The sequence below is a fragment of the Ornithodoros turicata genome, unplaced genomic scaffold, assembly GCF_037126465.1.
Source record: "Ornithodoros turicata isolate Travis unplaced genomic scaffold, ASM3712646v1 Chromosome65, whole genome shotgun sequence".
NCBI classification, from domain to species: Eukaryota; Metazoa; Arthropoda; class Arachnida; order Ixodida; family Argasidae; genus Ornithodoros; species Ornithodoros turicata.
Window position 1 is genome coordinate 442,301 of NW_026999387.1, and position 12,556 is coordinate 454,856.

General features: G+C 46.5%; 1 protein-coding gene across 9 annotated transcripts in view; it reads left to right on the forward strand.

Moving 5' to 3' along the window:
* The window catches only part of LOC135374478 (caspase-7-like), a 319,855-nt gene that overhangs the window by 135,572 nt on the left and 171,727 nt on the right, over positions 1-12,556 (forward strand). For 8 of the 9 annotated variants that reach the window (XM_064607434.1, XM_064607433.1, XM_064607432.1 and 5 more), the window contains 2 exons: positions 3,808-3,949; positions 4,025-4,203. The exons of the other annotated variant lie outside the window; for it this stretch is intronic. In XM_064607434.1, coding sequence (XP_064463504.1) covers positions 3,808-3,949; positions 4,025-4,203 — 321 coding nt within the window. The remainder of the gene's footprint in view (positions 1-3,807; positions 3,950-4,024; positions 4,204-12,556) is intronic. 9 annotated transcript variants of the gene reach the window in all.

The following is a 12,556-nucleotide window of genomic DNA, read 5'->3' on the forward strand; positions in this document are numbered from 1 at the left end:
TGATTATCATAAGAGCGTCTAAGCTGAATTACATCCCTGCGACACACTGAAGACTGGATGTTGAACTCGTCACTGAGTCTGCCCCACGCTGCATTTTTCTGTGACACGGTTTTTCCATCAGTTTTCTTTTATTCTCTAAAAATATTCTTATATTTACCTATAAGATCCAGCAATAGCAATATCTCGCTTTGTGTGAAATTGGCACCTCGTTTTGACATGACTGAACAATGGGATTTTGTACCAGCTACACTCTGTCGTCTGCTTGACATTCGCGGTAAATAACACAACGTATAAAAGTGTTGTGTAAACGCAAATGGGTAGAAATCCAGCGAGCCGGTAGAGATGTAGGAAGGGAGTTGCCTCAGGACAGAAGCCGCAGGTATTTCGAACACAGACTGTTCTTCTTCTGGGCACCGTCCTCATCATTGGCATGATATTTAAAGGGCTAGGTGTGACGTGTTTAAAGGTTCATGCGAATTGTGGGTCAACAGCCCGGAGGGAAGAAAGGGTCCGAGCGGGCTTTTACGGCTGGAGTGAATGGCATCTTTGTTAGAGTGTGCAGGGGATTATGTGAACGAAGTGATCTAGGCTCCTGACCGGTTACAAAAAAAATTGGAGGTTCACGAACAAGTGGACGAAACGGGACAACAGGCAAGAATTTGCAAACATACCGAAAGATAAGGAGGTTAGCGGTTACGTGGGGAAAATTCCAGAACGAGCAAAGTTTTCTTTTTAATATTTGTAATACAAAGTTGTGGCATGCAATAAAGAAAGTAAAAAGCAGTGGCCATGCAGAACATAACATATGGTAATGGAGATAGAAGGGAAAAACATATGTTATTTGTGAAATGTTTCTAGGGTGCCTTGTGATTTGTTGATACCGGACGGGTGAAGAGCGTTGAACTTGTATATGAGATAAGACTCCCAATCACGTCTCTCACGTGTGGATCTAAACCCGGTTTCTAGAATATATAGTTTAATGTTTTTCAAAATTCTGACCAGGAACGTTAAAATGTTCGGCGACTGCTTTGGGGGGTTTGATGGACGTGTCGGTTCTGTGTCCGGTAAGGCGGTTGTTCATTTGTTGGCCGGTTTCACCGATGTATTGCATAGAGCAGTCGCCGCATTCAATGCAGTATATGACATTGGAGCTTGTGCATGTGAATGCGTGGTTAACGGGGTGGGTGTAATTGCTCGCAGTGCTTCTGATGGAGATAGTGTGCTCAACGTGCTTGCATGTTTTGCAGCGCGGGAGGTTGCAGGGTCGTGTTCCGGTGTACAGGGTGCTTGTTTTGCTGATTTTGGCATTGGCCAAGGAGTCTGCCAGGTTTTTTGCGCGTCGGTATGTCACCTGTATTGGATGGGTGAATATACTGCTAAGTCGGTCACTGCTTTGGAGGAGGGGCTCGTGCTTCTGTAGAATGGCTTAAACGCACTGGCTGTGCTGTAAAAGAAAAGGAAGTTCTTTTTTTTAAAGTGACACATACAGTAATGGCAGGGATATTCATGCTTAATTTCCGAAATCATTGCGACATGAGCTCGTCTGCGCATGCACATTGCGGTCATCGTCTGCTTACGCGGAGCATAAAGTATCCGTGAACAAAAGTCAATTCTGCATGAGTCGTGACGGTTCTAAAGCGATTTATTTCGTACCATTCATCGGGATGACCCATGCTGCATGTACAACAGTTAAATAAGAAGCACGAATACATATCTGACATCACATTTTACTAGTGTGTCGATGACTCGCAAAAAATGGTTAATGCGCGTAGGACAGAAGAACCACGTACATGCACTATTTCATAATTTAGTCCGCGAGAGCTCATCAAAAGCTCCTGTTTCGAAACACAACACAATGCACATGGCTCGCCGTTAAATACCTTCCACAATTCATTGGCGCTCCAATACGCCGCGAGCAAATCCACGAAACCAGCAAAGAAAGTTGCACGATGTTGTGTTGTATCCTTCGTACGTCGATAAAAATCTCCCATTCCCGTGCTGACGAGTTGATCTCGAAAGAAGTTGTCCATGTGTTGACGTGACAAAGCATTACAGATGTTTTCGACGATGATCACAATCATTGTCCTCCACAAAAACACAACAGCCGCCATCAGACCGCCATCTTGGTTATTTGTGCCACGTGTGCTCCAACCAGTGGCGTCACGGCTCATTTTTTCCCTAGTCTGGGGAACTTGGATCAAGTGACGAGTAGTGCGTGAGCGTGCTACGCTCCTCGTCAGACGCGGTTAACTTTGACGGCGGTTCAGGGTTTAACTGCTTGTTTGGTGATCTCCGTTTAGCCAGCAGTTTGACAAACGTTGGTGAAACCGGCCCGTAGTAACGCCAACTTTCTTTCGCTCTTTCTAAGTCGCATCGCCGCGGCTATGCGTTGAACGTACTTCATCCTGGCCATCATAATTCAAAGCACTAGTTGTAAGTTCTCCTCGGCAGATGTTTAGTATATACTTCACGCACATGCACAGGATGGCGTTACATATGTCAGTAAGCCCTAAATCACGGAGCAGCCCTAGACGTAGGGTGCGGAGACCCTAGAAACACCTACCACTAAACCCGAAAAAACAATGAACTAACCGGCCTCGGTGGCTCAGTCGGTAGCGTGCTCGCCTTCTGATCCCGAGGTTGCGGGTTCGAACACGGCCGAGGACGCAAGCAACGTGGCGGCAGAGTACAGGTTGCTTGGACACGCCGTCTTACGCGAGGGACGTTAAATACGGGGTGCCGTGTGATGATCTTTCATCGCACGTTAAAGAACCCTCAGGCGGGCAAAAGCAATCCACAGACCGACAGCTGTGGCGTGGCTCATTATCTCAGTTGTCTCGCGACGTAAACCTCCAATTATTATTATTATTATTAACATAGAACTAGTAGAATTCTGTGTATTCGTACATGAGCCCTTCTATGAGAAGCTGTTACCTATTGATCAACCTTCCAAAAAATATGCCGGATAAAATCCATCAAAAGGGCTAAATCTGGAGCAAGATATTGAACAGTTAACCAAGTTACCTACTCGTAGGAGAGCGAAAAGTTTCGTAGCTAGTTGATACCAAAAATATTTAAATCTCGCTATAAAATAGCTAAATTGGCAACACTGCCACGTGACCTTCGAGGGCCGCTAGCGAGTATGACGTCTAACTGCCTGCGGCAGTATTCCCACCACCACTTGTGTCCTCATTTGTCGGTTAATTCGTCGGTCACACCCACTTCCCCTATTCATCTGTGGGAGGTGAGTTCCTTCGCACAATATCGTCAAACTGGAGCCACCCATTGTGGCTGATGGAGGAGTGCCATTAGTGAACATCGATACGTCCGCGTGTTTCATGCAAGGTCACAGAACACGGCACTGGCGTATTTGGTCATCGGGTCAGCCCCGTGTTCGTTATCAGGAATGTATTAAATAAGAAAGAGGTGACCGCCTGTTCGGTATCTATTTCGGCTGCTGTTTGCTGCTAGGATGTGCCCTCAATGGCAAAACGTGACTCCCGCTTCTTCCGTGAACTTTTGTCTCAAGCTGTATATATGTTTCAGCTTCTTGATCTCTAATGACTATACCCAACACTGTCAGTGCGAATGTATTGGTGATCGATTAGTGAAGTATACATGTAGGATACAAATATATCTGATGAAAAAACTAATAATAACCAAGTCACAGCTCCTAAAATATTCACTACAAGGTAGGTATACAGACGTATGAGGTGTGTAGAAGCTTGAGCTTTCTCTTGTATCTCACTTGACGCTGCTCTCTCCTGTCCACCTTCCAACAAGCATGCGAATGGTGCTTTTTTGCAGAAGTTTGATAACGGGGATGAACGAAAGGGAACCGAAAAAGACAAACAGAGGATAATGAAGCTGTTTCGAGAAAAGCTTGGATTTTCTGTTGACGTCTACGACAACCTCACAAAAGAGACGATGCTAAAAACTCTTAAAAAGTGTAAGTATTTTTGTTTCCTTTTCTCATTTTGCATTCTCTTAATTCTCTTTTTTGTTGGTCCGATGATTCCTACAGTGGGTGCTGAGGATTACTCAGGCTCACGTTGCCTCTGCGTGTTTGTGTTGAGTCATGGAAAAGATGATGCCATACGCTGCTCAGACGACCAAGCAGTTCAACTATCCGAGGTGTATGCTGTGTTCGACCCGACATTCTGTAAAGGCCTGACCGATAAACCTAAATTGTTTTTCATTGAGGTAAGAGTTACGACCATAGCACTCGGAATTACATTAGCTGGTTCCCACGACTAACTGTAATTTATTCCGCAGAGCATTCTTCCTTTTCGTTTCACGATTGCCCATGCCTCAAGCGAGAGAGCGTTCATATTTCTAGTCGAAATTTCAAGAAGCTCACATGTAGTCAAGATTGATCCGCTGGCTAAGCACTGTGGCATCACTGCTCAACCTACTGAAGAATAACATTTGCTGAACAAAAAATAGGATACAAGAGAGCTAGTGATAATCTGGAGATTACATTCCTTGAGACAGAGGGAAGACAATGACGAACTCGTCCTGTCGCTTCTTGACCGTCGTTGTCTCAATCTTAATCCCAATCCCTGAACATTAACGAATGTCACATTCTTCAGACATCTGTTTTCATTGCCACAGCCGCTGTTGTGTTTTATTAGCACTTCCACTACCACCGTATTTCATCAGTGGTTTCGCGAAGTAAAGTTACGAGTTTTCATGTTCATTGTATTCCTTGACCGCGATGAATCAATTGAAAGCATGTCCTCAGTGACGTTAGAAGTGGAGCTTCGCGACGATACAGAAATTAGGTGTTAGGGTGGACCAGTTACGTAGATATCGCGAAGACTATTAAAGGAACAATTTGATGTCTTCTGTAATTAAAGTAAATATGTCTGACAGGAGCATTCAACACCAAATACCTCCTCTGCGAGCCGTTCCGTTCGAAAACAACATACTTCCAAGGCGATCCCTATTTCGTCGCGACAACCGGCAGTGAAGCCACTCATGAGATACATCTCGTAAAGAATGGACTGAAATTACTGCTTCACACACATATCGTGTTATGCACCATCCTGTCTAAATATATCTTCGCGTTCTCAAACTCGTAGCAGAGAACATCAGGCGCTGTTCACACCGGGAAGACCAAGTGTTCGCACGTGTGCTAAACTCTTAAACGGTGCAACACCCTCCACGTTTCGTCAATCTCGCCCGACATATGGAGCACAGAAGGATATAACTGACAACCTAACGTTCACTGCGGATGCTCCTGGTACTACGACGGCAGACGGTTGCATGTTACATTGCGCGACTAATCCACCATATCAGGAGAAGGGATTACAAGGCCCTCTTTCCCTCTTGCTTTGTTCTTTTACCTTCGACTTCTAGGTTGCCTTTATCACCTTGAGAACAGCGTCAGCGTGTTATCTGTTATGCGTGCGAGTGATAGCAGACAGATCGAAAATTTCATTCAAAAGAAACTCACGAACACATCAGATGTTTCCGGTACTGGTTGTGGCACAACGGAGAAATAAAGAGAGAGAGAGAGAAGAAAGACCAGTAACCTGATTGCGCAGACTTTCTACACGAATTTCAAAAACAGTCACTGACCTATTGAGAAAGCAATGAAGTGGTATGGCGTGCGGATGCCCCAACGAATTAATGAAGAAATCTATGTAACACCACATGTGCTTCTGTATATTCGGAATCGACGAAATCTTTTCGTGAATGGGAAACTTACCGGACCATCGTCTGCCCGAAATCATCAGTGCACTGTCCCGAAAATTATAGTGGACTGTTTGACGATATCAAGGTGCTTTGTGACTAGTACATGTAAAGCTGTATTTTGGATTCAGTGTGATCGGTAAAGACGAGCCAGCTGTGTTGTTGACCTTGGACTGACCCCCTTCCCTACGTGCGGAATACGTAAAAGGACCTAGCCTTTATTCATTTCCGACAGCTGCATATTCTACATGTACTGACTTACTTCCCAACGTGCGAAATACGTAAAAGCCACTTGTGACCTAACCTTTATCAGTCCCGACGGGTGCATATTCCAAATGTACTGACCCACTCCCCAACGTGTGGAATACGTAAAAACCTCTTGTGGTCTAACCTTTATCAATCCCGACAGATGCATATTGCAAATGGAGTGACCCACTCTACAACCTGCGGAATACCTAAAAGGACCTAACCTTTATCAGTCCCGACGGGTGGGGTGCATATTCTACATGAACTGACCCACTTCCCAACGTGCGAAATACGTAAAAGACTCTTGTTACCTAACCTTTATCAGTCCCGACGGGTGCATATTCCAAATTGACTGACCCTCTCCGCGACGTCCGGAATACGTAAAATGACCTAACCTTCATCAGTCCATATGGGTGCATATTCTACATGAAGTGACCCACTTCCCAACGTGCGAAATACATAAAAGGCTCTTGTGACCTAGCCTTCATCAGTCCCAACGGGTGCATATTCCAAATGGACTGACCCACTTCCCAACGTGCGGAATACGTAAAAGGGCCTAACCTGTATCAGTCCCGACGGGCGCATATTCTAAATGGGCTGACCCACTCCCAAACGCGCGAAATACGTAAAAGGCTCTTGTGACTTACTCTTTGTCAGTCCCTGGGGCTGCGTATTCTACATGTACTGACTCACTTCCCAACGTAGGAATTACGTAAAAGCCACTTATGACCTAACCTTCATCAGTCCCGACGGCTGCATATTCTACGTGAACTGACCCACTTCCCAACGTGCGAAATACGTAAAAGGCTCTTCTGACCTAACCTTTATCAGTCCCGACGGGTGCATATTCCAAATGAACTGACCCTCAACCCAACGTGCGAAATAGGTAAAAGGACCTAACCTTTATCAGTCCGGACGGGTGCATATTCTATATGAAGTGACCCACTTCCCAACGTGCGAAATACGTAAAAGGCTCTTGAGACCTATCCTTTATGAGTCCCGACGGGTGCAAATTCCAAATTGACCGGCCGACTCCCCAACGTGCGGAATACGTAAAAGGGCCTAACCTTTATCAGTCCCGACTGGTGCATATTCTACATGAACTGACCCACTTCCCAACGTGCGAAATACGTAAAAGGCTCTTGTCACCTAACCCTTGTCAGTCCCGACGGGTGCATATTCCAAATGAACTGACCCACTCCCAACGTGCGAAATAGGTAAAAGGACGTAACCTTTATCAGTCCGGACGGGTGCATATTCTATATGAAGTGACCCACTTCCCAACGTGCGAAATACGTAAAAGGCTCTTGAGACCTATCCTTTATGAGTCCCGACGGGTGCAAATTCCAAATTGACCGGCCGACTCCCCAACGTGCGGAATACGTAAAAGGGCCTAACCTTTATCAGTCCCGACTGGTGCATATTCTACATGAACTGACCCACTTCCCAACGTGCGAAATACGTAAAAGGCTCTTGTCACCTAACCCTTGCCAGTCCCGACGGGTGCATATTCCAAATGAACTGACCCACTCCCAACGTGCGAAATAGGTAAAAGGACCTAACTTTTATCAGTCCCGACGGGTGCATATTCTGCATGAACTGACTCACTTCCCAACATGCGAAATAAGTAAAATGCTCTTGTGACGTAACCTTTATCAGTCCCGACGGGTGCATATTCCAAATGGACTGACCCACTCCCCAACGTGCGGAATATGTAAAAGGGCCTAACCTGTATCAGTCCCGACGGGTGCATATTCTACATGAACTGACCCACTTCCCAACGTGCGAAATACGTAAAAGGCTCTTGTGACCTAACCTCTATCAGTTGCGACGGGTGCATATTCCAAATGGACTGACCCACTCCCCATCATGTGGAATACGTAAAAGGACCTAAACTTTATCAGTCCCGACGGCTGCATATTCTACATCAACTGACCCACTTCCCAACGCGCGAAATACGTAAAAAGCTCTTAGTCGTAAGTCGTCTAACCTTTATCAATCCAGACAGGTGCATACTGCAAATGGAGTGACGCACTCCACAACCTGCGGAATGTTTACATGAGAAAAATAAAGTTAGGACCAGGAGGCGCGAGAAGCCCGCTCTTCGTGCACTTCCTGGTTATCACGAGATCGAGTACAGACGTGTCTCTGATTCTTCGACGAAAGGAACGATGCTGTGATATTACCGCTAGCTGCAACACCGAATGCGTATCTGCAACAAAGGTTATGGGCCCAGACTGGAGTGGAGCAGCGGTCAGCATCCTTGAATGAACGTCCCTGCAGGTGTTCTTAATCGTTCAAAATGGCGGAAGGCTTCGAAAAGTTCGAAAGGTTAGAAGGAGCCAACTACCCCACTTGGCGGTTCAAAATCACAGTATACTTGAAGGCAAAGGGCTTTTGGGATGTCATCGAAGGTGATCAACCGAACAGGGAAGAAGAGTTGGCAGCCTGGGCAAAGAAGGATCGAGAGGCACTCAACGCAATAGTGCAGACCTTATCTACAAGCCAGGCATGCTACGTCATTAATCAAGTTACGGCGAAAGGCGCTTGGTTGAAGCTCCAAGAAGCCAACCGAGGTCGTGTCCTGGAGCGAAAAATGACACTGAAGCGGGACCCGAATGGAATCACGTGGACGAAGGACGAGAATGCAGTTCAGTATATGCAACGAGTTGAAGCTCTCGGCGAACAGCTTCGAGCCCTGGGTAAAGCCATCGAGGATGCAGAGAGCATCAATAGCTATCCGAGGACTACCGAGGGGCTACCATGGCGTAGCGCGGGCCTTCGACGTGTGCGCTTTGGCAGATCTCACAACGGAAAAAGTGAGGTATGCATTAGCACAAGAGGAGAACCGTCAGAACGGTTACGGGGCCGAAGCCGCTCACAAAGCAAGGGTCACACCTGGAAGAGGAAGTGGTGGAAAGAACAGTCTGCAATGCTTCAGGTGTGGAATGCTGGGGCACATGGCTCGACGATGTTCGGCTGCAAACAATGCGGGTCGTGGATCCGGAGGCAAGGAATGGAATGACACCGGGTTTCGTCGAAATCAGCCCAGGGGAAGACACAATGCAAGGCTGGCATCAGTGGGGGACGATCATGCTAACGCATCATCTCATGATGAACAAAAGAAAGGTTCGTCTACATCATACGCCTTTGGGGCGAAGGAGTCAAGTTGCAGGAGCGCAACATGGAACGGATGGTCAGTGGACCCTTCCCAGTCCAGTCTATTGGAGGAAGCGGTTTTTTTCTTGTAGTAGTCGATGACTACAGCCGTCGGATAACAGTACGTTTCCTCAAGCACAAGAGCGAAGTGATTGAAAGCCTCACAGAGTATATACAGCAGGCCGAAGTTCAGAGTGGCAGACACGTAAGAAGAGTACGAACGGATAATGGAGGAGAGTTCACGAACCAGCACCTAGAGGATTTCTTCAAGAAAAAAGGCATAGTGCATGAGGTGACAGTCCCGTACTCACCAGCGCAAAATGGCGTGGCGGAACGGACGAATAGAACGCTAGTTGAAACCGCCAGGACTCTCTTGGAGGACGCTAATTTGCCCCTGGAATTCTGGGCAGAGGCAGTAAACACGGCAGCTTACGTGCGTAATAGATGCAGTAAGCCTGTTCTGTCCGGAGGAGTTCCAGAGGCAATGTACACAGGAAAGACACAGTCTGTCCGCTACTTTCGGGTTTTCGGGTGCATGACATGGGTTTGGATCCCCGACCGCAACAGATCCAAGTTAAGCGCCAAGAGCAAAGAAGCTATTTTCGTTGGATATTGCGAAAATATCAAGGGATACAGGCTCTACGACCCTGTACAGAAAAGGATCTTCATCAGCAGAGACGTACGATTTTTGGAGGACCAAAAGGGATCTATGTTGTTAGCACAGCCCAAGAACAAAGACAACTACGACGAAATGGTTTATGTCAACGTAAATAGTACTGCGAGAGATGATCAACAGCGGCTTCAACAGAGAGAAGGCAATGAAGCCAACGATAATGTCGAAAATGAACCGAGAGACGTCAATGATAATGAACAAAGCGCTTCAGTCGACCGTCAAGGGAGTGACTCCTCAGTTCAGGATAGATCTCCAGACGAAACAAGTGGGAGCGACGAGAACGACATACAACAAGTTTTGTTTCGGCGCACATCCACAAGGGTTAGCAGACCACCAGACCGGCTACAGGTGGATCCAACCAAGAAGAGCTATTGTGAGATCGCAGCAGTAAAAGAACAGCTCGAGGAACCGAAAACATACAGCGAAGCAATATCGTCGCCTCAACGGATTCAGTGGGAGGGAGCTATGGAAGAAGAGATGGCTTCCCACAAACAGATGAATACTTGGACTGTTACTCCCAGAACACCAAATATGAAAGTAGTAAACTCCAAGTGGGTGTACAAAATCAAGCAGAATGCTGCTGGCGAGATAGAGAAGTTCAAGGCTCGTGTCGTAGCCGTCGGCTGTTCACAAACACAAGGCATTGACTATTTCGAGACTTTCTCACCCGTCGTGAAGCTTACCAGTTTGCGCATACTTCTCGCAATTGCAAACGAAGAAAACATGGTGATGCGTCAGCTAGACGTGAAAACCGCTTACCTACATGGAGTATTAGAAGAAGTCGTCTACATGGAGCAACCACCAGGATTTTGCGAGAACGGTAATCAAGTATGTAGGCTGAATAAGGCTTTGTACGGGTTAAAGCAATCTGGACGGACATGGTACAAGACCCTGGATGCTATACTTCAAGAACAAGGGTACAAGCGTCTAGAAAGTGAGAGGTGCGTTTTTATTCACACGAGAGGAGCCGAGACGGTTATCCTAGGGGTCTACGTTGACGACATGTTAATGGTAGCCACCAGTCGACTGGCAATGGAGAATGCCATCAAGGCTCTCAAGAAAAAAATTGAGTTGAAGGACCTGGGAGAACCGAGGTACATTCTTGGATTGGAAGTAAATCGGGACGAGGAACAACGGAAGGTTACTATTAGTCAGAGGAAGTACACTCAAGAAATATTGCGACGCTTCAAAATGGACGATTGTAAGCCGATCAGTACACCTATAGAGCCGAGCCAGATCAAGGAAGATGATTCACAAGCAACTGCGGCAACTGGAGCGCCAGGTCAGCTACCTTACCAATGTCTGATCGGGAGCCTCATGTACTTAGTACAGGGCACAAGGCCCGACATCGCATTTGCCGTGAATTACTTGAGCCAGTATAACAAGAATTACACAGTACAGCACTGGAGGATGGCAAAACGAGTACTGCGTTACTTAAAAGGGACACAAAATGCAACAATAACATACACTGCATGCGGAAAGCCAATCGTCGGATTCTCTGACGCAAGTTGGAATGAAACCAGCACAGGAAAGTCAAGGAGCGCATACGTTTTTTCAATGTCGCAAGGAGCAATAAGCTGGAAGTCTGTCAAGCAACCAACGGTAGCGCTCTCAACTAGCGAGGCAGAGTACGTCGCGCTAACAGAAGCCATGAAGGAAGGTACCTGGTTGCAGACTTTCTTGAAAGAACTTAATTTCCAGAAATACGGCGGTAAAGGAATGCTGCTGATGTGCGATAACCAGTCAGCAATCAAGATGATGGAAAATCCCGTACAGCATCAACGTTCAAAGCATATCGGTTTAAAATACCTCTATATCAGAGAACAAGTCGAAAACCGAAATTTCGCGATCCAGTACCTGCCGACGGGAGACATGATTGCAGATGGGCTCACCAAGGCGGTACCAAAACAGAAGAACTTGCTGTGTTCAACGGGATGTGGTTTGATCTTTTAACTATTAACTGTCTGTTGGTGACTTTACGACATTCAACGCGAGTGGGAGTGTGTTGAAATATTTCTGTTTTCTGTTTATAACATTTATTCTGTGTATTTTCTTCTTTGCCACATGTCTACATGAGAAAAATAAAGTTAGGACCAGGAGGCACGAGAAGCCCGCTCTTCGTGCACTTCCTGGTTATCACGAGATCGAGTACAGACGTGTCTCTGATTCTTCGACGAAAGGAACGATGCTGTGATATTACCGCTAGCTGCAACACCGGATGCGTATCTGCAACACGGAATACATAAAAGGACCTAACCTTTATCAGTCCCGACAGGTGGCGTGCATATTCTACATGAACTGATCCATTTCCCAACGTGCGAAATACGTAAAAGGCTCTTGTGACCTATCCTTTTTCAGTCCCGACGGGTGCATATTCCAAATTGACTGACCCACTCCGCGACATCTCGAATACATAAAAGGACCTAACCTTTATCAGTCCCGACGGGTGCATATTCTACATGAACTGACCCACTTCCCAACGTGCGAAATATGTAAAAGGCTCTTGTGACTTACTCTTTATCAGTCCCGACGGCTGCATACTCTACATGAACTGACTCACTTCCTAACGTACGAAGTACGTAAAAGCCACTTGTGACCTAACCTTTATCAGTCCCGACGGCTGCATATTCTACGTGAACTGACCAACTTCCCAACGTGCGAAATACGTAAAAGGCCATTATGACCTAACCTTTATCAGTCCCGACGGGTGCATATTCCAAATTGACTGGCCCACTCCCCAACGTGCGGAATACGTAAAAGGGCCTAACCTTTATCAGTCCC